At 32.5% G+C, this 27,012-nt stretch overlaps 3 protein-coding genes across 4 annotated transcripts; all 3 read left to right on the top strand.

The window, feature by feature from the left end:
• The first annotated feature begins 170 nt into the window (after positions 1–170).
• On the top strand, positions 171–18,417 carry LOC146529228 (uncharacterized). 2 transcript variants are annotated; one of them, XM_085201571.1, is made up of 8 exons: positions 171–486; positions 3,979–6,487; positions 7,224–7,485; positions 7,786–7,905; positions 8,527–8,636; positions 9,099–9,231; positions 9,624–9,865; positions 12,153–18,417. In XM_085201571.1, the coding sequence occupies exons 1-8, from the start codon at positions 369–371 to the stop codon at positions 12,226–12,228; spliced, it is 3,570 nt and encodes a 1,189-aa protein (XP_085057697.1). In that variant the 5' UTR covers positions 171–368; the 3' UTR covers positions 12,229–18,417. The 2 variants fall into 2 exon arrangements, with proteins under 2 accessions (XP_085057697.1, XP_085057698.1); XM_085201572.1 differs by lacking the exon at positions 171–486 and adding an exon at positions 562–953.
• A 2,739-nt stretch (positions 18,418–21,156) lies between these two features.
• LOC146529229 (uncharacterized) lies at positions 21,157–22,410 on the top strand. Its single transcript, XM_085201844.1, has 2 exons — positions 21,157–21,346; positions 21,430–22,410. The coding sequence occupies exons 1-2, from the start codon at positions 21,335–21,337 to the stop codon at positions 22,333–22,335; spliced, it is 918 nt and encodes a 305-aa protein (XP_085057970.1). The 5' UTR covers positions 21,157–21,334; the 3' UTR covers positions 22,336–22,410.
• Positions 22,411–23,989: 1,579 nt separating this feature from the next.
• On the top strand, positions 23,990–25,473 carry LOC146529230 (uncharacterized). Its single transcript, XM_085201897.1, has 3 exons — positions 23,990–23,997; positions 24,417–24,594; positions 24,712–25,473. Exons 1-3 carry the CDS (start codon positions 23,990–23,992, stop codon positions 25,471–25,473), a joined length of 948 nt encoding a protein of 315 aa, XP_085058023.1.
• Positions 25,474–27,012: the final 1,539 nt, after the last annotated feature.

Consider the following 27,012-nt stretch of genomic DNA (forward strand, 5'->3'; position numbering starts at 1 on the left):
CAATTTTATTATGAGTGTTGTTAAACGTGTTCATTTAACGATTCATATGCTTAAGATTAAGAAAATAATTATACTTAAGTTATTTGGATTTTTTAAAAATAAAAATCGATTATTCGACTAATCACGCTTAAGTTTAGCGCTCGCTTAATTCTCAAATCTGTCTTTGTCTCTGCTGTTGTCATTTTGTAACACACGACGTCGTTACGTCTTCGTAACTTTGTTATTGTTACTGCACATAATGTGTTTTGGAATGGATTTATTATTGTTTGATTATTTGTTTATGTCAAATTCTATAAAGTATTATTTAAAATTAACAAGTGAACCAAGAGAACTTTCTTAAATTTAAATTTGGTGATATAATTGACACTATGGAAGAACAACAAGACATTAACTATGATGAAGTTCTGGAGACGCTGATAAATACATTTGGGAACGTATTAAGCAAGGATGTATATCTTACAATCATTGAGAGTTGCGAAGGTGATCGTAAGTACCAATTCAAAGTTCTATAGTTGGTTATAGGTTGCACCAGTTTGTATTGATTTGTTGCACTTGCATATGTATACACGTATAGAATGCGCGCCATTTCTGCCCATAGTTGTACTTACAGCAATATACATATGTTGTATATGTATACTGTTATCACCTAGACATGATAAATGATGTCCTATGCTAGGTCTGACAACAGTTGAATATTACTTGCATGGAAGTTTATAATCCTTTAATGATATTTTGCCCGGGCTGCAATGTAGGCTGCATTGATTGAAATGGCTAGGGAGTGCTGTATTGATTTTAGGGTGTTGTGCCGGCATCTTTGTTTGTTATCAGCGAGAGCTCACCTGAGCTACACTCGCATTTGGTTGCTTGAGGTTGTCTCATAATATTTTTTTTGCATTTATTGGCATTTATGTGAGAACAAACTATTATCAGAATGAAGAACTGGTTTCACTAATGTAAATATTTTTTTGAAGTATTTGTTTGTGTTTAGTTTTGCATGTTTGTACACTGTTTTTCTTGATTTATTTAATGGTACTCAACAGTTTATAATCTTCAATTTTGAATTTATTTCAAGTTGGTTGTCTGGTTTTTGTATCATGCTATGTACTATGGAATTCAAAATATTATGTTATATTTATTTATGTATGTAACACCTCTAAAATAAAAAAGCAGAAAACTATCATCATAATCACTTTAAGCTATAATTTTAATATTTTAAAAGTATTGTAGTTATGTTTTATATTGACAAGGAAAAGTAAGACAAGGCAATGGGGGGAGGGTTTAGCAGTTTACTGGGAGTTGACTATGGCTAGAGAAGGGGGAAAGGTGGTGGAGTTATAAGGTGGACCATATATGAATTTATTAATGGGTAATTGGTCAATTTGGCTACTCAATGACATTCTTAGAGTACTGGAGATCTTCTATTTAAGGTGCAGATATTTAATAACAATGTATTAATTTTACATTTTTTGGAAAAAAATAATTATAACCACCTTAGACCTAAATGTTGTTAATTATCATGAATTAAACATAAAAAAAACTCAATTTTACTTCCTTCAGTTAGAAGTCCAATCAAATTAAACATAACATAAATCATATAAGAGTTATATTAGTCTAAACATACAACTATATTTATTTCATATATTCTAGCTATCTTTAGATTGATAAGTTAGTAAGTTGTGGGTTTCATCTTCATCCAGAGAATGAGTTTGTTCTGTCAATATAAATTTAAATAAAAGGCAGAGTATGGTGGATACTAGCTTAACATTTCATTGCATTGGTAGGCAGTAGTATGAGGGTTACAGCTTTAACAAAAAAAATATATATTATAGGTTTAGCAATATATCATTTATTACAATATTTTTCATAATTTTGATTGTGTGTGTCCTTTTTTTATACATATTGTGGGAATTTGAATATGTATATTTTATATTGTTGCAACAAATATTTTTTATTAGCTCATAACAGCTCAAATCAAAAGTGAACATTAAAATCCAAGCATATGACCTATTGTTTTTTATTTATGCATTTAAATTATAAAATACTATTATTATTATTAACTTATTTCATGTCCATACCTTGCACACAATATTTATAATTGGCTATGATATCTTATCTGTCCTTGCTGTATTTTACAGTTGTTGCCCTTGGATTTATAAAAGAATTTATTTAAAATCTTATAATTAAACAAAAAGCAAAATCAGCTTTACCTATTATCTGGTATAGCAGGGTAGGCAGAAAGAACCTAGTGTGTGATACTCTGCTCAAATTTTCCACCTTCTCTTTAAGACATTGCGAGTGGGGTGGTGGAGTAGCTATATTCAACTGATACACTCTCCCTTAAGTTGCCTTTTAAACAAAAAAAAACAAAAAGAAACTAAAATTGGTTAATCTTTTTGAAGCTATGATGGCACAGACAAGCATAAAGGCTGTGTATGTGAGCTATGTAGCTATACTAGTTTTTTTCACTTTCTCAATAATAATAAAAATAAAAAATAATAATAAAATAATTTATTTCTCCACACAAAGTAAAGTATACAAAAAAGTTGTGTATATTTAGGTACATAAAAATATTATTTACTATCATGTGAGACTGACGCTTGTACTAAGCTCAGAGCCTGTATTACTAGTCGCCAGGATCTCACTCGCAGAAATGGATAAAAATGCTGGTATGCACCGAAATTATAATTACAGTACAACAGGGGATAGAGAAACGAATACAATATATAAACTACAACAATAGGTACATTAAGTAACAATGTAAATAATTTAGGATTATAGATATTGCAGAATAATGAGTAAGTTGGATGTTGTGCGTGCACGTGTAAGTGTAAAAGTGCGTGTTTGTATATGTGTATGTTTTTATATGTGTGTGTTTGTATATGGTGTTTGTATATGTGTGTGTTTGTATATGTGTAAGTTTGTGTGTGTGTGTCAATAAAGTAACAAAAAATATAAAATATAATTAATTTTATATATTTTTAATTTTATTACCTTAATATAACATTAACATGCCACTGATTTTAGGCACTATGAAATAAAAAAATATATAATATGTGGTATAAGAATAATTTAAACAGTTACCCCAACTAATCAAAATTATTGTAATTTTCCATTTTTTATACATTATTAGCGGACGCGCGCAGCTTCGCTTACTTATTTTGGGGGTGAATTCTAATAAACTATAAAACATGTGTTCAATGAAATATTTTTAAGAGTCTAAATTTCAAATTTTATAATAATCGGTGGCGTTTTAAAGATTTTCCCATACAAACTTTCTACCCCTATTTCACCCCTTTAGGGTTAAAATTTTTCAAAATCCCTTCTTAGTGGATGTCCAGATTACAAAAGTAAACATCTGTCCAAATTTCATCTTTCTACCATCAGCGGTTACGGCTGTGCGTGCGTCTTACCTCAGTCAGTGAGGACAAGTCCTTTTATATATATACTAGCGGTTGCGCGCAGCTTCGCCTGAGCCAATCAGTGGTGATTTAAAGATTTTTTCATACAAACTTTCAACCCCTCATTTGCACCCCTAGAGGGAGAATTCTAGAAAACGATGAAACACGTGTTCAATTAAATACTTTTAAAAATCTCAATTTCAAATTTTATAAAGATCGGTGCCGATTTAAAAATTTTTCCATACAAACTTTGAACCTCTATTTCACCCCTTTAGGGCTAAAATTTTTCAAAATCCCTTCTTAGTGGATGTCCAGATAACGAAAGTAAACATCTGACCAAATTTCACGTTTCTACGCACAGCGGTTACGGCTGTGCGTGCGTCTTACCTCAGTCAGTGAGGACAAGTCCTTTTATATATATAGATATAGATTATAAATTCCCTAAACAAGTTGATTATTGCTGTATTTATTATAGTTCACTTAATAAAGTGAACTATGCTAGTACTCTATTCTCTTCTAACAACTTGATTATTTTACTATCTAATAAATTGATTTTTAAGATTTTTTTTATTTCCTACAGTTAACGAGGCCGCGGACGCGGTTGTGAGCATTATTATGGATGGAAATTCTGCTTCCGTAAATGACGAAAATGAAGGCAGTAGTAGCACTCCTACAAATAATGTTGATGTTAATGTTGATATAAACCCAACAGAGCCAAATGTGCAAGCTATACCGACTTCATCCAGAATAGCTCAAGAATCAGTGTCTAGTATTCCTTCATATGCGAATGCCTCCCAAAATTCTAGACGACAAATACAACTAAAGCCTAAAGCAACAACTTCTACATCCAATATGGCAAAAAATTTTTGGACCAATCAAATTCGGCAAATTGTAGCTCAAAATGAAAGTGGTACGCGCATTTTAATTATTTTGAGAGGCGTGCCGGGCAGTGGAAAATCATTTACAGCCAAACAAATTATATGCGCCATGTACGGTGCACAATTTACGCAGCATTATTTCTCCCATGTTTTAAGCACTGACGACTTCTTCATAAAACGAGGCGTTTATAGCTTCAATAAATACAGACTCCCAGAAGCTCATTCTTGGAATCAAAATAGAGCGCAAAAATCGATGAGAGATGGTATGAGCCCAGTAATTATTGACAACACTAATATTGAAGTTTGGGAGATGGAACCTTATGTGAGAGAAGGAGTAGCAAATGGTTATATAGTGGAGGTTGTAGAACCAAATACACCTTGGGCTCGTAAAGCTAACGAGTTAGTACGAAAGAACACTCATAATGTTCCAATACATACAATTCGAAAAATGTTGGACAATTATGAAAATGGTATTACTGGCGCTGTTTTGATGAGAAGACTAAATTGTTATTATGATCACAGGATGCAACCCCCAGTTGTAAGAAATATTCCACCTGTTTCACATATATCGCTATCATTACCTAATAGGAGCGAAAATGTAAAAAAAACTGAACTAAATTCAGGAGGTGCACAACAGGAAATGCAAAAGATTGAAACATCTCAGATAATGATTCAGGCTTCGACTCCCAATATTAATATTAATGACGATATATCATCAGATGATAACAATAAGGACTCCTCTAGTGCAGTTCAGTATAAAAAGGATAACAGTGGTATGCACAAAGATGAACAAGAGATAATATATAATAACACTGAAGTAAATGACAAATTCGCTGAAATAAAAAAGACATTAGAAGAAATGGAAAAAGTAGAGGAGGAATGGGAAACTGGTGAAAGTTGGGATGATAATTCAATGAAAACTAATAGAAAAAAATATGAACAAACTCAGAAGGTGCAAAATTCAAAACCTCAAAGAATTAAAGGTCCGCGATCTAATACAGAAGAGACACTTTTTCCAAATGCTCAAGTTTGCCAAGATTGGAGCAAGATATCAATGTTCTTACCATCGTGGAATGAAGGCGGCAGTTCGTCAGTCACTAAGCATATTTCACCCGTAGTGGAGAAAGTATCACGGAGTACAAGTATTGAAGTAGGTGATACCGACATCCCAAATTCAAGGAGTGGTTTAAAAATGATTGCTGCAGTTGCAAGGGACATCAATGATTCTTACGTTGCTTCAAAAAATAATAAAATTCCAGAAAAATGGATGCTTGATAAGAGTACATCCACAAATAATAATGAACTGTCGACTAACAATTATCGGTGTCAGAATGAAGAAAAACATTTTTCATCATTTCGCAAACTATTTAAGCACGTGACGCGATCTGATTTGCGAGATATTTTCGATCACTGTTGTGGTGACGTTAACTGGGCAGTAGAAATTGTTTTAGATGGGGTGGAAAATAATCGATTTTGTAAAGTGGCTGAAGGTGACCAGGTTTCTGATGCAGAAGAAGACTCGCAAGATATGGAACTTTGTCAGTGTTTATCAGCTTACGGCGTACTGCCAGGTGTGAATGAACCATCAACGACAAATCAAAACACTGATTCTGAACGCTCCGCTAAGACATCTTCGCCTTCATTACAAATGAAAAAAGCTAGGAAGGAAACGGTGGTATCAGAAGCTTCATTGGAATTAAAACGTAAGATTGAGCAAAACATTGTTCTACCTGATAGTATGTACTCTCCGCATAATTTAAAAATACGCAACTTTCGTCGCGGCGATGATGGTACAGAGCAAAATAATAATACTGGCAATACTAGCTCACACAACGCAGAACAAAAACCTAACGTGAGCAACAACGACGAACAAACTCCAAGTTCATCAAACTATCGACCACCTGAACCCGATCGTAATACTCCTAGTACGTCTAAGGAAGAAGATGCCGAATCAAGCGATGACGAGTATATTGGAGTAGACGATCAAGAAAAAACGGCTAATGTCAACTTAGGCACAGAGTTCATACGGCAGCTTGACGTACTATTTGGGCGTACCATGGATTATCCGTCAAATGTTAATCCTACAGTAAGAATGCCTATGTCAATTCTAAACGAGATTAATGCTTTATGGGTGGAGTCCCTTATGTATCAATTGGGGGAAGACGCAAGGCAGGCGGAGCTGATAATTAAACAAGATGAGGAATTTGCAAGGTAATTTATACATATTTTTTTTAACTTCACGCTATACCCTGCATACAGCAGGGAACCTAGTGTCAATACTCTCGGTCCCTCTCATTTGGATGAATTCTCAAGGTATTGTGTGATGAGTAGCGATTTAGCGAATTAGCGAGCGATGCGAAAGAGGGAGGAAATTAAAATATTAAATATTTTATTCCATCGAGTAGAAATCGAAACTACAACCGTCGTCCTTACAGTCACACACATCATAACCTTTAATATAATTAAATTATACAGTATATATGTTCTTTAATATATTATGTTCAACTAAATGGACCAAAGGTAAAGCTAAAGGTGCTTAATAGATTTTTTTTAACTGCTCCAGAATGTAGGATATGAACTTATTAAATCTATTACGATGGTACAACATTATACTCTGTTTGGAGCGTAAATCTAGGCGTAATCATATAGTGTTCCATAAAATTGTAAATGTAATCATTAATGTTATATAAATATACATATGAAACCGAAAAACGCGACGATCGTCGGGTCGATTTCCGCTCGAAGAGATTTATAATTAATATTTTGGTTTGGTAACAAGGCAAAGCACGGCATTTAGTTCCGCGACTCGATACGCAATCCCTCGAGATTAAGGATATATTGGAAAGCTGAAAAAAGTTTGATAAAACTCTAATTCCATCACTGTATTAACCATTTTAATGTTTCACATTTAGTAATTTAAATATTTAGTATATTTAAATATTTTTAGAGAACTGGCCAAAAAAGAGTTAGAATTACATAAGGCAGGTAAGGAACCTGCAGTCCCAGATTTTCGGGAAATCATGGACATGGACTACGCACTATCGTTGTATTACAAGGACGTGGCCGAGATGCGTAACAATAGCAGACCTCAAGATTTGGCTGCAATGCTTTCGAGGGACAAACTAAAAAATTTATTCCCAGAAATACCTGCAGATACGCTGAGTGAATTGCTTCACGCCCATGAAGAAAACTTCCAAGCAACCGTCGAGGTGACGTGACTTTTTATATCTAACACGGTTTTATAACTGGAAAATGGAATGAAAGGATGGGTGGTTTTTTTAAAACCAGTTATTTATTACTTAGCAGGCTCACGACTCAATTCGGCGGAAAGTGGAGAACGGAAGTGGCTTAATGGGCAACGGGGTGTCTTTATATAAGGTTCCCTCTTAATATTATTTCCCTCTGCCTTGCCGGTGGAAAATTAAAAATAATTTAAATATAATAATTTTCCCATTTTGTTTAAATAAGAAGAAAATATTATGTATGAATATATATTTTTTATATTTTAGGTTCTCTTAATATCCACTAATCAAGAACACGTTCTTGATCAGAAAGATGGTGTGAACAAATTCATTACAAAAAGGGAATTGGAAAGACAACAAGAAAAATTAGCCCAAGAACAAAAAAGGGTAAGGAATACAAGAATATTAATAATTAAATTAAATCAAGTCAAATGGATACACAGTTCTTGTATGTCTCCGTTTTTCTATATCTCTATAGCCCTCAACTCGGCGTTCGTGGACTAGAATAGGAGGAAACATAAAACATAACATTACGTTTTATGTTGCCTCCTCTTCCTCTTAGTGCTCCTCTACACTCCTCTCTGAAATATACGAGTATATTTATCACTTAAATGCAAAATTTTCTTTTGCTAGTTACATTGAAATTTACGTTATTCCCTTGTTTTTTTTTATTTAAAAAAAAAAGATAATGCGTTGTTCCTCCAAACACTAATATCCTGGGGGTGCTTGTTCTACTTTCAGGCCAAAATACTGGACGGATTTAGATGAATCTTTACAATAATACGGTTTACACATCAGAATATCAGATAGACTTCAATTTATATATTTTTTTTTGTGGAATTTGGCTATAACATAACAATAAGTTCAAGCGGGCGAAGCCGCGCGAGGGTCACCCGTATATTCATACATGAATAAATTATAATTATCAACAAAGAACAGTGCATATTTTAATTTTGCCATGATTTTCTGCTTTATTTGGTTTTTTTAATTTTTATAATTATTTTTTAGATATTGTCAGAGGTGGAATGGCCATTGTTACCGAAAACGGAAAAAGTGGACTTGTCCATTGTGCAACAATATAGAGACCAAGCCGAAACACATTTGAAAATCAGAAATGAGTTAGTTTCTTAAATATTTTAAACTTTTTTGTTTTATTTATCTGTTCTCTCAATTCCAATTGCATGCCTTAATTAGATTTTTTATTTATTAAAGAGACATTCTTGATTTTTTGAATAAATAATTTTAATTTAATCTCTTGATTGTTTATTTTTTAAAACTTCAATAAGTTGTGATATTTACTTTTTATGTTCAAACATAAAAAAAATCTTATTGAAAATAAATTAAAAAAAAACAACGTTTAAAATTAAACATTTAGAAATAGTATTTATGGGTTCGATTCCCACTCGGATGAAGGAATTATTTTCGTTTTCTTGATCTGAAGCGACTAAACACGCAATTTCTCAAAAATGGAGTGGATCGCCGGGGAAGGAGTATCTTAACACTACGTCTACCCTGTTTTATGCAAGGTAGGGCATGAAGCAACAAAAATAAATATTAACATATCTAAAATAACTTTCCAGATATTATCGTAAAGCACAAGATTATGTAAGACGCGGTATGACCCAAGTGGCGACACATTGCTCTGAGATCTCCACCTTTCATAAACAAAGCTATGAGCACGCTAACAGTTTGGCAGCAGCAACTTTGATACAAGTAAGTATCTAAAGAAACGGAGAAAAACGCAAATCGGTTTATCTATTCTCTTTTTTTCTTTTTTAAGTTCCATAGTGTATCCCAAAAAGTATTTGTCTGTTGACTTCCGGTTCTTTGTTTTGTCAGACTAAACCTTCACTTACTCAAAGTTAGCCAAGATAGAGAGTCCATAGATCTTTTTCCAGATTTACATATTACAAAATGGTCTTAATAGACAGACAAACAAACATCAAAGTAATCGCACAAGGATTTTATTTTTTCGTTTGAGATATGGAACCTTAAAACTTAGAAGTTCAGGATAAAACTCCGCTCTCCGCCACCAACACATATTTTTAACTAGAATTTAAACCATAATTCCAATTTATTCTTCTAAAATAATTTTCTTTATACAGTACCACGCCCAAAACAACCCAGACAATTCTACAATCGACCTCCATTTTCTAAAAGTGAGTGAAGCCAGAGAGTCTATGGATCTCTTCTTAGATCTACATATTAAAAAACTAAGAGAAGTCCAGGATAAAAGTCCAGTTAAGACTTACACGTTGTATTTTATAACTGGTCGTGGATTGCATAGCAATGGCAAGCCTAAAATAAAGCCTGCTGTCAAGAAAAGGCTACGGGAACGTGGTTTAGCGTGAGTATTTAATTAGATAACGGTATTTTTTTAGTTTTACGTATTCCGCATGTAGCATGAACAGAGGGAATTTGAGACTTAGTGTTAAGACACTCCGTTCTCCATTAAGACATATTTTCCGCCGATTTTTTAAGGCATTGCTTGATGAGTGGCGGAACTATGCTGTGCTTTATCTTGCTACCAGAGTGAAGAAATGAAAATTTTAAATATTTCATTCCCACGAGTGGCAATGAACCCACAACCTTCGCGTTTACAGTCGTACACTGGTACCCCTCACCCGTGACAGCGTCAGTCCTCTATATATACTAATATTTACATTTTTTTTTTTATTTTCAACACACTTTTATTAGCTTCGGTGATATGTTTTAAGATCAAGATGAAACTTTATTCCTATCTCCCCTAAACCTTTTCTTATGGCACGGGCTTATTTTATACGTAGGGACTGTCGATTATTTTTACGGATTTCCACGCCGCGGTCAAATTGTTTATACGTTTTTTAAAATACTCGAACTATCTTTACTGCTTGGTGACAAAAATAAATAACATGTTTTTTTACATTGTTGTACATTGTTGGAATTGCAGTTTGTAATTGGAACACGGACATTACTTTTTATAGTTTCTATGAAGATCATATCAACTTTTAGTATTTACGTATATATAAATAATTATTATTGTATAGAGGAAAATGATAATGGTAATTACTTTAAGTGATACTACACATTTATCAATAACCATTTATGTGGTAGTATTGCTTTTAAGTGCTATATATTTTATATTACATACATTTTGTTCAGAAACGTTAATTGTATATAAATTAAAAAATAAGTCGATATAATACCGTCGTGTAGCGCGTGTCGGCGGCTGTGAATTCAATTCCCACTCAGCGGAATTAATTATTTTATATTTTCATTTCCTCGCTCTGGTAACAAACCAAACAAGGCGGCGTTGAGCTCCGCCACTCAACGCACACACACTCACACACACTCGAACGTAACGAGAAAAATAAATTGGCTTATGCTAAACTTTTTGTACTTTTTATATAAGAGTTGATTACATGATATACATATTTACGTAAAAAAAATAATCTACACAAGTATAAAGAATGATAAGGGTGTGACAGATGGAATATTGGTTTCCCTGGTTTTTATTATAGAATTCTATTATTGATACAAAAAGCGAAGCTATAATAAACTCTTTTATGTTTGTGTAAGTCATTTTATGAACATAACTAGGTAAAGTATAGGTACGTGTATCAGGATTATGCCTTTACACGATTATTAAAGAGAATCTCGTTAATAATCGTGTCGAGTATTTTATTCTCTTCTCTTAAATAATTTTTATTTCGATCTCATGAACAATTATGAATTAATTGTCAAAAAGAGTAATTGAAATAGTAACCTCGATATTATTTATATTGCGAAACAAGTAAATAAATTTGTTTTTGTTTTTGCATTTATTTATAAGCATTTTTTTTTCTATATACGTGTAAACACTGACGTCTGGTTTTATGAACCGATATCGATATATAACTTTATTATGAATTTTTAACCTTGCCTTGCAGTTGTTTTGTATCAACTGGGTAAATAAGTTTTAGGATTTTAAATGATACTCTTTATCCATATTAACCGTATATAGTCTTATATATTTTTGGAAACCGGTGATGGCACGTGGCCACACGTGGTGGTAGACTTTCATAATTGCCTCGTGTAACGCTCTGGATTCTTGCAGTATGAGCTGTTAATATCTTGCCCTCTAATGTAGAGGTTTTAACCTCAGTCACCTGTCGGGTTTCCAAAAATGTATAATACTAAAAAAAACTAAAAAAAAAATTAGGAGGATTAAATTAAAGAGTTTCATTTAAAATGTGGAATAGTCACGAAAATCAAAGATCCTACTTTGTTTTAGTATTATTTAGTAAATTTTAAAGATTCTAGATATGTACCATATTTATATTAACGAACAATTTTGATACATATTTATTTAATACGCAAAGACGAATAAGGTAGAATAAAATGTCAGGGAGAGTTTTCTTTCTATGTATCTTATATATATTTTTCATATTGTATATAATATTAACACGTAAATATTTTATTACTAATATCAAACTATACTATGACATGTAGGTAACTGTTATTTTTAAATGTTTTTTTTATTTACTGTATATATTCTATCTGTTAACAATGATTTTGCTTATTATATAATATTGCAATATACAAGAATATTTCAGTTCCAACCTATTATACATAAAAAAAAATATTGGCTTTTATTTGCTTTTCTTTTGTTGCAGCTATGGCGAACGTAACCCTGGCTTGATTCAGGCAAAAATTTCCGTTACCGACAAACTATCTTCCGAGGTTGCTTAGGATCAGGCTCGATCGTCGTTTCTACGACGATTACAGAACTTCTGACTATATGTCTATGTCAGAACATTTTGGGTCCCATCTGTTAGACATTACTGGATCCTGTCACTATTTGGATGGGTCCTACGTCCTTCATATACTATTGTATATATCGACATGTATACGGGACCCAGAACTTCGTTGTTCTTCTACAGACATGGCTAGTGACTTATCAGACTCCATTTTAAGTATTAAGTGATGACTTTGCAGTAGTTTTGTGTTTAGTGGCATAAAGTTGCTTTGGCAACAAGGATTGTATTGTTAATACAATTTCTTTTAGATATTGTGTTTTCAAGAATATGAGTATTTATATTCATATTGGAAGGTCTAATTGACTTGCCTTAAATAAAAGATGCAAGATGACAAAAGTATTTTTTATGCTTCACGTTATATGTATCGTAACGAATTAAATAAATTGAAATTTATTATTATATTGATAATATCGACACTAGAAACGTGAGGGCCAACGTAAAATATACTTTTGTCTATATACATAGGTATTAATTATATTATAAGAACTAAAACAATATTTACATATATTGTAATATTTATATTTAACTAGATTTAAATCGTATTCTTGTCAATCTTCGTGTCTTAGATATTATCGTAGGTAGATTTAAAAAATATCTATAGAATAATTGAAATTATACGATTTACACAATGTTGGCACATTTGCATGGTTTTTATACCACATGGGGATTTAGTGGTGTTTAAATTTTGACAATACATTAAGGAAGGTTGAAATCGTTGGAGAAATTGATCGATTTGATCTATTTTTGGATTATTATTAACATCGTTGGGTTTGAAATTTGATATTTGAGGCAAAATAAGATTTTTGCCTTAATATACGTATATTCTAAGTATTTAAGTATAAAATCGATGCTAATTACATCGATATTTAATTGAGACATGTTCTGTGTCCCAAAATTGTATTAAGGAATTGGAAGCGTACAAGGCAATTAATTAAAGTATAACTGATAATTCTTCGTCTATTATTCTATTTTGCTGTCATAACTTTTATGACAATATGTTATTTCATATACGTATATTCTAAGCTTTTAGTTATTTAAGATTATTATCCATGTACATGGTACTTTAGTATGAAATTGTTACTGTAAATATATATATTGGACTGTAACATGTCCCAAATTTAAATGAAAATTTCTAAACAAACATCTAAATAATAATAATATAAATGATCAAACGAGTATATCTGAATTGAAATCTGATCATTATCTTCATTTGAAGATATAATTCAAAATAACAGTATTTAATCTATCAAAAATTTCAATAATATTAGATAGTATATAGTAAGATATTTCTCGCTGAAGTATCAACAATAAATATTAAATAGTATCTAACGTAAACATTTTAGAAGTTAAATGTTCTGTAGGAGTTTGTCTAAGATAATAATTTATATTAATTTCTCTAAGATATAAATAGGAAAGGTAAGTCTAATATAGTATGTGTCGGTCTAGAGTACTAAATATTCTTTTTACCTATAAAATTGCCTAATCTTAAGTGAATCCTGATAGCAAAAGCACAACATAATTTTTATCGTGGTTTTTAATCATAACTTAATAAATATACATATACAACTATCAAACGCCATATTATGATTCTGTACAACTCTCACTTGGAGAAACATGATGATATTTACACAAACTTTTAAATACAGAGTTGAATTCAGCCTTTAAAATAATCAGAATATAAAAAATAGAGTGGCTTACTACTTCAACTAACTTCATTCATTACTAATCAAATAAAAAAGAAAAGTAAATATTATTTATTTAATTACAATCTTTTATCTAAATATATCTCTATTCATTACATTTTCATAATCATTGTGCAAAATATAGTTTTTTTAATGAGTTATTTGTATACCATTAAAGTTTAAGGTCGTTTTGTCTGTGATTAAAACAGGGTCTTATTTAATTTAACAGGAAGTTAATGTTATTTTATGTTTGCATTGTCATTTGAGTTTAAAGTAACAACACACCTACTATCAAATAATAAATTCAATTATTTCGTATTCATATTTTAAAGTTGCTTATAAAATATTTTTAAATATCAATCTATTGAACACATAATCCTATTAATATTAATATTTTTCTTTAAATACCTCACTTAAAAGCCTTCTAATAACGTCCTGTACTGAATACAAATAATTTACTAAACGAAATACCATATATTAAAGTACCTATATCTTGAAATTTTCTTAATATTTTAAAGATCCCCAATTTATCTTATATAAATATATATTTTCTACACAGTAGTTAGTTTTAAAATTAATATTAATTGTTAAGTAATATAAGACAATATTCACATATCTACTATAAGTGATTCTTGTTCAATGTGTAAGATGTTGGTTCAAAACTTAATTTTGTAACGCTATAAATATGCATTTATTATATGAATAATGAATAAAAGGCGATAACTAATGTTACATATATTGCAATACGGCCGACCAGTTATGGGCGCCATGAAGTTATTCTGAGGAAAATAATCAAAAGTAAGAAAAAGTCCTAAAATAAAATTTGCACTGGCATATGCAGCTAACTTTGGTCGGCCGTATTGTATATTAAAATCTTTAATAATTTAGTGCATAATTTTGCACTCACAGTTCTTTTTCTTTATTCAATGAATTAAAATAAATTTCGAGGATAAACAGACATTCAAACATGTTATATATTTGTCAATTTAATGCTTTAGGCTGGTTACCAACAATCTATTAATTAATATACTATTTAGTAGTGAGGATCTTCAAAATTCTAAATGTTTCGATATCTATTCGATTAGGTCTAAGTATAAGTATTAGGTTTTGCAAATTTCATTCTTCTAATATGATAGGAAGTTTTAATTGTAGCTGTTAATGTTGAAATGGTTGATGTTTTGATGTTGTAGACTTGTTTTTTTTAAATTAATATTTTTTGTTCGCCAACGTCCTCTAGTTATAAGGGTTATACCAACTTATACTTCTACATACTATAATAGTTTCTTTAACTATTTAATTATAGAGGTACGTCCGTGTCAATTTTGATGCAATTTAAACAATATAATATACAAGACAATCGAATTACCAATTTAAATGATTAAGTACAATATTTTTATCGACATTAGGCAAAATAATCATATATTTTTTCTTCTTGAACATGTTATAACAATATTAAGTTTTTACTTGTGGTCCAAAAGAGTTATATTTTTTTAGATTTTCGATAACTAATGGCTTATTCGGCCTACTTTATATTTCTTGAGGACTATGTCGACTTATATACGGGTTTACACAAAGACATTAATTTTTTAAACAATTTATGGGATTCCTAAAGATTAAGGGGATGCAGGGTAAGCGTACGTTCTAAATTGACTTATGATTTTAGTTATACACATAGATTTTAAAACTTTCATATTCTTATCAAAATTACGTATTATACTAGTAAGTATTTGATATCCTAATTCTTATTCGATTTTAATAAATATATATCGATAATAAATGTTATAAAAAGGGCGTTATTATATACCTATTAAATAACCGGTTAACAAGTTTTGGTTCGACATCGAGGTCGCATGAGAAATTGTATGCTCAACCGTGAAAATTGAATACGGAAATACAAAAAGTTGCCTTCATGTCTATCGTAACTGATAATTATATTGTTTATGAACAGGAAGATTTATCGATTACTGATATTTGTCCACAACTTTTATGTTAATGTGGTTTTAAACAATTTCTCCTACCGCCTTATTGCAGAAAATTTAAATCAAGGCAATAAATATGTATTCTTACAGAAAATATTTATTAGTGAAGTAATATCGCAATATTTTATATGCGGATGTTTATATGCGATAAGCCACAGATACAAGAAGAGTTTTGACACTATAAAATATTTTTTTACAGTAATTCAAGTTAACAGTTCAAATCGAATGCCTACTTTACATTTTTTATGGACTTTAAAATTTAACTACAGCTTAAATTGTACCAGACATATTATATATTAGTTGATTTAATATGTAATGCTACAAAGCTGTATTGCTATTAAATAATGGTTAATTAAAATGGCTTATTAAAATTCTTTAAACTTGGCAAACTTCAGTCATGCTGTTACCTTTTATAAAATTTAAAGAAAAAAAAGTGACTATATCACAGATTTTATCCAATAATTTAAATGTTTTTTAAATTCATGGCTTACTTTGTTATATTTTAAGTAATTTCCAAAGAAACTGTTATCGTCAATGGTATCGCATATACATACGAAACGTAAGAACAAAGACGGTTTTAAGACGATTAAGCATTTTTCATCTGAATTAGTAGCAATTGTATCAATGTGCCCACTTTCCCACCGCTTTTTATCAAATAATATACATAAGTGTAGTATACCAAGGGACTTGGTTGCATTTGCATTGTATTTCTTGGCATCAAAGTCGTATTTTAAAAAAATATGAGTCTTATAATAAATTGGAAAAATGTCGATTAATAATTTTTAATATTATATTAAAACTGTGTGCCAAAAAGTATGATCAAATCTACAATTAGTGGTAAATGTTGTGAGTAGTTTGTAAGTTTCAAATGTTTTTTTTTGGTTTTTCTGTTGATATATTCATGAAAGATTTTCAACTTTGTTTAGAGACTACTCATAATTTGACCTATAAGTTATTTTATATTGTAAAAAATATTTTGCAATAATTATTAATTTCCTTAGCTATTGAAAAGGAGAGAAGGGATAAAGAATGATGTAAGGAACGATTTGGTGCTTATAACATATTATGCAAATACTTTTATTTTGCATTACCTAGCTGTAATTACGACATTTTTAAAATAAAGTACGCAAGTGCATAATTGTATGGAGTAACTACGTGATATTTTCATGTGATTGGCCAATTTTTGCCATTGTATGCAATTAAAATGTTGAGGATATAGTCTGGTTGAACGTGACGATCGTGGGTTCAAATGATTCTTGGGGGACTATTTTACTTATAACATAAAATATTCTACGGTCCAGGTAGACAAAGTGCAGTACAGTAAGGTCGACGAGTTGTGGCTGACCTGAAGTTTGGTTTCCTAAACTCCCGCGGATTGTTCAATCGGGAAGAAAATAAACTTATGAAAGGAAACACCCCAAAATCAAATCTTCTCAGCCATCTGCAGCTATCTTGAGGGCCACTACTCTCTACTCTTCGACCGTTCTGTATCATCAGGTTAACTCTGTTTATACCCCAAAATGTGGGAGATGTGTGAAGATAAAAAATATTGAGAATGCTTTAAATAATGTTAAACAAAAATTTGAATAGATTGTTCAGATTGATAGCAGCAAAAGCTTATCTTTATGTTATTGGAGTGGTATAACTGTTTTTTAAGATAAGTTTCAAGTTTGTATGAAGTCAATTGAATTGCTGTAAGCAATGTGATTATAAAAGGGATTTATAAAATCTCATCTAAATTGACTTGTATATGGTATGGCTGTAAATCTATTTCTTTTTTAATGTTGTAAGAACGAAGTGATGGGCTCACTAGATTGATACCAGATTTGTTTTAAGCTTTATCACCTTAGTACACAAATTTTCTACTATTCATTGTTGAATAATAATATTTTTTTACGTTGTGTAATACTTTCTATGTATTCTATGTTTTAATCATATTAAAAATATACTACAGAATAAAAGTAAAGGTATACAATTGTTGCCTTACTTTAAGTTGCACTTTGACTAATGCACAAAGTTATTTTTGGAAAGGCACATTTTTGTACATATTTTTTTTATATTATAAGTAATTGAATGCTATGTGTTTTAAAAAGTATTGATTTTGTATGGCCATCAGAACTATTGAGCTAATAATGACGAAAACATCGAAAATAAACAATATTGATATATTTTCTATAGAAAATTTAGGTTCTCATAATGTTTCATGTTCCTCTATTATAGATACTATTAGCATCTGATGGCTTTTTAATTTTTTATTTGTTATCGTTATTTAATAATGTATATGTATTTAGATTTTTCTTTAAAATTTTGACTATTTTGAACTAGTTAGTAAGTTTATATTTACGACATTGAAATTGCTCTGTTCTGTTTTGTTACTTAATTTTGTAAGTTCGGCCCTACTGATTTATGTTTGTATGTATACTTGTCAATTAAAGGACAAATAAAGTAGTGATTGTGATATACTATTGTTTTAATTTTTATGTATAAGTTGACTTAATGAATCGTTTAATATATTATACACATTTTATTAGCATGCTTTTATGGCAGTAGGCAACATATAGACACTAAACTTTGCTTTTTACTTTATTGTTTTTTAAATAGTGATACCAAATATATCTTATTATCATCTTCAATTACTTTGAAATATCCATTTTTTGTGAATTCTTTTTACAAAATATTTAGAAACACTGAGTAGGTTTTATGTGGCTGTCCTAACGGTACACACTCAATGACAACGTGAAGATATACATAGCTATGTCTTAAATATAAATGCAATACATTGTTAATAAAATAATCCAGTGGAATAAATGTCCACAATAATCGCTAAACACGTCTTAACTGTGCCACGACCGGACGCTATTGAACTAAAACTGAATAAAAAAAAAGATATCTATAATTTCGTTACTAAAAACGGTACTGAAGGTCTCTCCTTTCGTCTCACTATCTTTTTGATTGATGTAGGAGATTATTATATCTAACAACCGGTCCGGATTTTGTTTTTAAAGTTCAAATAAAGTTGTACCCGTAAGCCTTTCTACTTTTAATTTTTGAAAGGTTGCGTGTAAAAATATTTCTTAAATTAAGAATATTATTAATATATTCTGTGGATTTACAGCTGATATGTTTTTTTCAGCATATTTTGTATCCCGCTTACAGCACAATGGCTAAGAAACCTACTTACACCACTCCACTTTTGGCCGAATTTTTCAAGGCATTGCAAGTTGAGTGGCGGAACTCAACGCCGGTATTTTATCATGGTGCCAGAGCGAAGAAATGAAAATATTAATAAATAGATAATAATTCATTCCCTCGAGTGAGGATCTAACTCACAACCGGGTACCTATTTTATAGGTAGAGTAGGTACATATACTTATTTTATTAATGGATAATTTCAAATCTAGTTTAGCACAGCACAGATCTGTGTTCTGTCATTCATATTTATATTCATAAATAAGTATATTTCAATTCACAATTTGGTCTAACTTATTTGTAAACATCTAAGTTTTGATAATTAATAAAATTTATAGTATCTTAATTAAGTAAATTCCATTAGCAATTAGTCAAATTATTACTACAAACTAAGAAACCTTAAACTTTGCTCTTATACATGATATTTGTAGACTTTGATTTAGGATTTCCTTTACTGCTTAATAATAATTAGTAGCTGACAGATTATATTAATAATATTTTACTACTAGCAGAGAGACTGAGGGAACCTAAGGTTAAGGCAATCCGATCCATACTTTCTGTCGATTTTTTATTGCATTGCTTGTCTAGTGATGGAACTTAACGCCGCCTTTTGCCTTGTTACCACAACAAAGAAAAGAAAATATTAATAAATAAAAATTAATTCTCCCGAGTGGGAATCGAACTCATAACCGTCGCGTTTACATTCACACGTTTATGCCACTGCGCGAAGAGGGCCTCAAAAAGATAGATATCTTTACTTAATTATTTTGGTAACTGTTAACTATTTGATATTTGTTATGCCAAATAATTCTTTACAAGGATAGAACTTTGGATATCATAAAGTGCAAATTTATTTTAAAATAATATAAACATAGAAAAATAGTATATATATTTTTACTTACACTTTTTGAAGTACCTAGTAAATATTTAAAATTTAAAATCTTTAATACATATGTACATAAAACTCTTAGGTTATTCACTGATTGAAAGACTGGCAATGCAAAGCCGGAGTCACTGGGCGTAAAAAGCTGAAATTTGTCATATTTGAGAAATACTAAGAGAAGATTTTTGAAATTACTTCGGTAATGGAAAAAATGGAATGCTTTATAGTTAACAAAAACTATGGAAAATGGAAATTAGACCGTCGCAATAAGATCATAAAGTCTACACAAGTCGTAAGCAAAGTTGCGAGCGACAAGTAGGTTCCCTTTGCCTATCCTGCTGTGAAGCGTGAAGCTAAAAAAGTGTAATTCGTTTCATAAAGTTTTCAATACGTTTGATAAAGTTTTAGATAGTCTAGCAAGTCATTTTATTAACAAATTAAAATCACATGTTATGGTTCTTCAAAGCTCATTTGTAAGATTTATAGTGTTTTTGTACGCAAATCTAAATATTTTATCTATATCTATAATTGCAGGTCAATTATGCAATTATAATATTATGAAAGTTCCTTTCTTTCCAAACAGCCCCAGGAAAAGTACTGATACCTAAATTAAAATATACGTCGGCCGTATGTAAAAGTCAAGGCTTTATAGCTTTTACAATTAAAGACATTTAAAATTGCAATTTAATAATTGTAAATCCCGAAATATAAGAAAGTTGCTTTATTTGATAGGTATTAGTAAATTAATAATTATATTCTAATTAATATTATTTATTGAACTTGAAGAAAATATCATACTTATTTCTGTTTTCGATTGAAGCTTTTATACTTAAATTCAGTAATTATTTAGTGTAATAAAATATAGATATTTGAATTAAAAACAGATATTCTACTTTTGTATGAATGGTACTTCTTGTGTTAATATAAACAATAAATTATATAGGTATTTGTTATAAATTTAAATAGATATATTTGACATTAACAAATGTATACAAAAACAAGAACGGAAACCTGTACTGATTCACATATAATATAAATTAATTATCTATTAGACAAAGTGAGGTAACCGTATCTAAGCTCAAGGCTTAACTCGCGTCGTTAGCAAAGTTTGCGTTCAACAAACGGACCGCGAACAAAATCGAAAGGCTATCACTGAGTCACCGCCCAGCCTGTGTTGTATGTTGCGCTGCCAGAAGTGGTTTACCTTGGCAATGAAAGTGAAATGAATAACATGAAGCCCAGGTTGTATAAAAACTGAAGCACCCCGGCAGAAATTATTCAGTTGCCAGCACAAACAACACAAAGATGTACGCTAAGGTGCGTTCTAAGTATTATTTAAATAATATTTGTTATAACATTTTCTTATTTTATATTAAAATAATATCTAATATTGTTTTCAGTTGATCGTCGCACTTTGCGCTTTAGGCGTCGCCCACGGCAGTGGTCTCCTCGCGGCCGCCCCAGTAGCGTACAGCAGCCACGCTATTGCCGCCCCCGCGGTAGTGTCCAAGACTGTTGTGTCTCCAGCTGTCTCGTCCGTGTCTTCCTACTCCAGCCACACCGCCCACTCTGGCCCCGTCGCCGCTTACGCCGCGGCTCCAGCGATTGCCAGCTATGCCGCTCCAGCCATCGCCAGCTATGTCGCCCCAGCGATCTCCAGCTATGCCGCCCCAGCGGTTGCCAGCTACGCCGCCGCCCCAGTTGTCAGCAAGACCATCGTGCAGCCAGCCAGTTCTTCCTACTCTTCTTACTCTAGCAGCGTTTCCCACGGAGCACCAGCGGTCGCATCTTACGCCGCTGCTCCCGCCGTAGTCGCCGCCCCCGCCGTAGCCGTGTCCCGCGCTGTCCCCGCCGTGTCCGTCGCCGCCGCCCCCGCCGTAGCCGTCTCCCGCACTATCTCTCCCGCCGTATCTTCTTACTCTTCCTACTCCAGCCAAGTTGCTCACGGTGTTAAAGCTATTGCTGCCCCAGCGGTTGCCTCTTACGCCGCCCCAGCCATCGCCTCTTATGCCGCCCCCGCGGTCGCCTCTTACGCCGCCCCCGCGGTCGCCTCTTACGCCGCCCCCGCGGTCGCCTCTTACGCCGCCCCCGCGGTCGCCTCCTATGCCGCCCCCGCGGTCGCCTCTTACTCTAAGATCTACTCTGCGCCCGCCATCTCCTCTTACTCTAGACTGTACTCCGCCCCCGCAGTCGCCTCTTACGCCGCCCCCGCATACTCTAGTTATGCCGCGGCAGCACCCGTCTATAAATCAGCTATTTCCTACTCGGCTGCGCCCGCTGTATCCTACAACGCTCACGCCTGGTAAACTGAATCAAATTGTAATTCTGTAAATATGTAATTAACAAATAAAACGACTCGCTATAACAATGTAGTTTTCTATTAGTCCCTCAATTATATTTATTAAGCCTTATATATTTTGTCTATTTCGAAAATATATGTAGATATATACCGTTAAGTTTATTGCACAGACCAATGCATTATCTTGAGTTAAGTAATCAAATATTGCACCTATAAGAGGTGTGGGTAATTACTTCAAAACATTTTTAGTAAATGACAGTATCATCAATCATTATAAGAAAATTCGTTTCAAAATTGAGACCAGTCGTGGCGGAGGAGCACAAGCGTGCACAAACGCGGCAGGTTGTAGTTGACAGGGTTCTATCTCCACACGAGGAAATGAAATATTTAACAAAATAAAATTTAAAATTTCAACTACCGTGTAAAGTTAAATACGGGGTAATATTGTAATTAATTTCATTATATTTTTATTTATATCTTCCTTTAATAGGGGTTATCTTTTTAGGGTCTTGTACCACAAAATTGTGTGTTGTAATGAACTTTATACAAAATGAGTGCATACGGGCGTATAGCAAACGGCTAGCAAACTTAAATTTGTCAAATTTATTCGCAGCGTAATTGAAACCTGTTGGATACATCCTGTAGACTAATTTTGTCAATAAGCAAGAACTTACAGTATAAATAAAGGATAAATCCGTAAAATGGAAGAAAATTTATAATTCGATTGAAATTAATTATTTTACTTCGTTTTAACTTTGTAAAATTTTATAAGCTGTGTTCACCTACAATCCTGAAATAATATAATTTTAGAATTTTAAGTTTTATTGTTGAATTTCTCTTAAAACCTATATTTTATTTAATAGTTATCTATACTGCTATTAAAAAATCATGGGGCCGTAGATCTGAGAGTATATGGTTTGAATTTCAACTCGATATTTCCAAGCGGTACTAGGTAAGTGCTCTTGACAGACGGACGGACCCCTAAAAACCCTTCATTGATTTGTGGGTGCTGTTTTGAAAACTTTTAAGTATATCCAATGTCAGTATCACGATTCTGACGAATTTAACGACTTATACATACTTATATTATGTTAAATGGTAAAAACTGGCCAATTATTTAGGACTTACCAAAGAAATGAACATACATTCATACACGAAACTCCTTCCTCCCTCAGACATACATATATGCGAGGTTTTTGTAGATATTTTAAACATATATTACAATTGTAAAATGAAATATTATGTAGAACATGTGTGTTTTTGTGTTTTGTTTATACTACGTAATAACATGCGGCGTGAATATAAATAAATTTTGACAAGGTCTTTCTGTATTTTATTGTACAAAGTAGCTACTTTCTGAAAAATATTTTAATACTATGTTTTAAGACAAGTAAGAAAACTGAATATATACATTCAAATAAATATTCCTGTTATATCAAACCTGGCCTGAGGTGAAGCAATTTTGACATATTAGAAAGTAATTTAACAAATAAAAATATTTTTTTTGGGGAAAGGAAATGTCTTTAATATGAATGGAACGTCTTAACATTTGGTTCATAGGCTAACTTGAAATAGCGTAAAACAAGTGTTTTTGCAATAAAGAAACATTCCACAAAGGGGTGCATCATTATTTGATTAAACAGTACTGCTAACTATTGGAAATGTTGAGGCACACGGCCTTTGGACCTTATTTTCCTTTTTCACACCGTATTAAGACGCTACGTTTCTCACTTAAGTCACTTACCTTTATAAAATGTTAAATATATTGCAAATAAGATAAGAAAAAAAATATATTGCAGATTGTATGTTTTGTTTCGGAGAATTGTCTTATAATTGGCATTTGTCATATTCTTCTTCTTTATCCGTTCTAAATTCTAATATACGAGGTTTATAAGATTCTAATGTAAGATTATGATTGTGTGATGTGTAGCTATTTTATTTCTACATAATTAAAAGTTAATTAGAAGCAAAAAAAAAAATCATACGAAAGATAACATTTAATACTAAAGATCCATTAAATAATTATACATTTTGAAAACTTACATATGAAACTATATAAAAAAAAGTAAACGTGAAATAAATCGAAAGGCTGTCACTACATCCGATTCGCGTCATAACTACTTGCCCAATAAGTACTGATCGCCTTGATAATGAAAGGTACTCAAATAATAACAATATCAACAAAATTTTCGAGTATATAAACGAGAATTCCTCGAAAAATAATTATTCACCAAACAGTGTTAATAACAAAAACATGTACGCCAAGGTGGGTTTCATTTAATAATATTTCTTATATATTATACATCTAAGTGAATTGATATGCACATTAATGATATTATCGTCACGTATATATACTAATTTTATATACTTATTATATTTCCAGTTGATCGTCGCCCTTTGCGCTTTAGGCGTTGCTCATGGCAGTGGCCTCTTAGCCGCCGCCCCAGTGGCGTACAGCAGTCACAGCATCGCGGCTCCCGCAGTATCTTCTATATCGTACTCGAGCCAGACCTCCCACGTAGCACCTGTGTCCTACGCTGCCCCAGCAGTGGCCAGGATTGCCACCCCAGCCTATGCCTCGTATGCCGCCCCCGTGGTAGCTAAGTCCATCTCTCCCGCCAGCGTGTCCTACTCATCTTACTCGAGCAGCACATCGCATGGTGCTCCAGTAGCTTACGAAGCCCGTGCTGTTGTTGCCCCCGCTATTGTAGCCGCCGCCCCCGCCATAGCAGTATCTAAAACCATTACTCCTGCAGTCTCATCTTACTCTTCCTATTCTTCACAAACTTCCCACGGCGTAAGAGCTATTGCCGCCCCTGTAGCAACCTACTCTGCTATCCCAGCTGTTACATCATACGCTGCCCCAGCGATCGCTTCTTATGCCAAATCATACGCCGCCCCAGCGATTGCCTCTTACAGATCTTACGCCGCCCCCGCGGTCGCCTCTTATTCCAAGATTTACTCTGCCCCCGCCATCTCCTCTTACTCTAGACTGTACACCGCCCCCGCGGTCGCCTCTTACGCCGCCCCCGCCTACTCTACCTACGCCGCAGCTGCCCCCGTCCTTAAATCCGTATCCTATTCGGCGGCACCTGCGGTCTCTCACATCTCTTACAGCGCTCACGGTGCTAATTACGCTTGGTAAATAAACTATAAATTATAATGTTGAACAATAATGACAATATAATATGTAAATAATAAAGATTAAAATATATATATAGACTTTTATATTAAAGCCCACGTTACTTTTTTAGAGCCCCGACTATAACACTAGTTTTAACCTTAGATAACGAATCAGAAATTCGTGAATCAGCCTTTAAAATATGATTTCATGTTGAGTGGCGGCACTCAACGAAGGGCTTTTGTCTTGGTACTAGATGTCAATGAAAAATTAATAAATAATAATTCATTACCCCAATTGGGGATCGAACTCACAACCGTCGCATTACAGCACACATTTGTGCCCTTGCGCTACGATGGCCTTGTGATACTAAGTAACGTAAAATATATGTTCATTTTTAATGTAGTAAATAATGTAAGCATCTCTTGTGTGTTAGATAGAACAGAATAATAGATCTAAAGAGCTGAAATACTGACTTTAATGAGCTACCAGATACTCATTTCGAAACCCCCTTTGTATTGTAGTTCATGTAATAAATAATTATAGCGGTATAAAGAAATAAAAACAATAAAAAAATAATTATATTTTTTATTTCATATAAGTAGGTACTTTTTTACAAAATTAAGTCAATATGGTTTCAATGTAAATTCAAGGGTAGGAACAATATGTTATTATGCTAATAATAATAATATTAAGAGCTCTTTGCAATATCATTTACTGCATGGAATAGGTATATTAAAATAGCAATTTCAATCGTTAATTCCTTTATGCTCGTATATTGTTTGACAACCTTTACGTTTCCAATAGTCAATTTATTTGATGAAAATAGTTGTTTAAAGTTAAATTTATGCAGTCTACGACTGGCACGTGGTGCAGGGGTACAAAGTGTGACTTAAAACGTGATAGGTTGTGAGGTCGATTCCCACTCGAGGAAACGAAATATTTAATATTTCCATTTTCTTCGCTCTGGTGTCAAGGCAAAGCGTTATTATCCCGACTCGAAACGGAATGTCTCCAGAATTCGCTGGAAAATGGTGAACGGAGTGTTTTAACACTACATTCCACAGACAGCTGGGTATCCTTACCCATTCCAATCCTAAAAAAAATAGTAAAAGATTTCAGACGGAAAACGGAGAAGCGGATCAATATATAAACCCCTGGTCCAAGCCATCGTCACTCCAAATGCTTATGACGTTAATTCATTAATATTCAGTGAACTTGCATTTTTTTAATGTAGGAGCTTTTATTATATTGTTAGCGAACTCGTGTTAAAGAGGGTAAATATAAGTGAAAAATGCTATAAAAGCAATGTTATTGTGTCAATCGGGGGTAGTTGCTTGTAGGCAACGGCCCTTATTGGAAGGAAACTCGTGTGAAGTATTGTTATTGGCTGGCACACATTACTGGCACTTATTGCTGTTACATAGAATCTCATTCCTAATCTATATATATAAAATCGAAAGGTCACTCACTCATCACGAAATCTCAGAAACTACATGTGCTAGGAATCTGAAATTTTGCATAGGAGTTACTTATAGGACGTAGGTGCTCGCTAAGACGGGA

Source organism: Heliconius melpomene, chromosome 18, assembly GCF_056956725.1.
Source record: "Heliconius melpomene rosina isolate 202511_hmr_F chromosome 18, ASM5695672v1, whole genome shotgun sequence".
NCBI classification, from domain to species: domain Eukaryota; kingdom Metazoa; phylum Arthropoda; class Insecta; order Lepidoptera; family Nymphalidae; genus Heliconius; species Heliconius melpomene.

Bases quoted from the DNA above. Each gene is read 5' to 3' on its own strand.
- LOC146529230 (XM_085201897.1), top strand. The intron at 24,595-24,711 runs GTGGGTTTCATT...TTATATTTCCAG, and splicing joins ACAAAAACATGTACGCCAAG to TTGATCGTCGCCCTTTGCGC.
- LOC146529228 (XM_085201571.1), top strand. From the start codon at position 369: ATGGAAGAACAACAAGACATTAACTATGATGAAGTTCTGGAGACGCTG. The intron at 487-3,978 runs GTAAGTACCAAT...TATTTCCTACAG, and splicing joins TGAGAGTTGCGAAGGTGATC to TTAACGAGGCCGCGGACGCG. The intron at 9,232-9,623 runs GTAAGTATCTAA...TTCTTTATACAG, and splicing joins CAGCAGCAACTTTGATACAA to TACCACGCCCAAAACAACCC.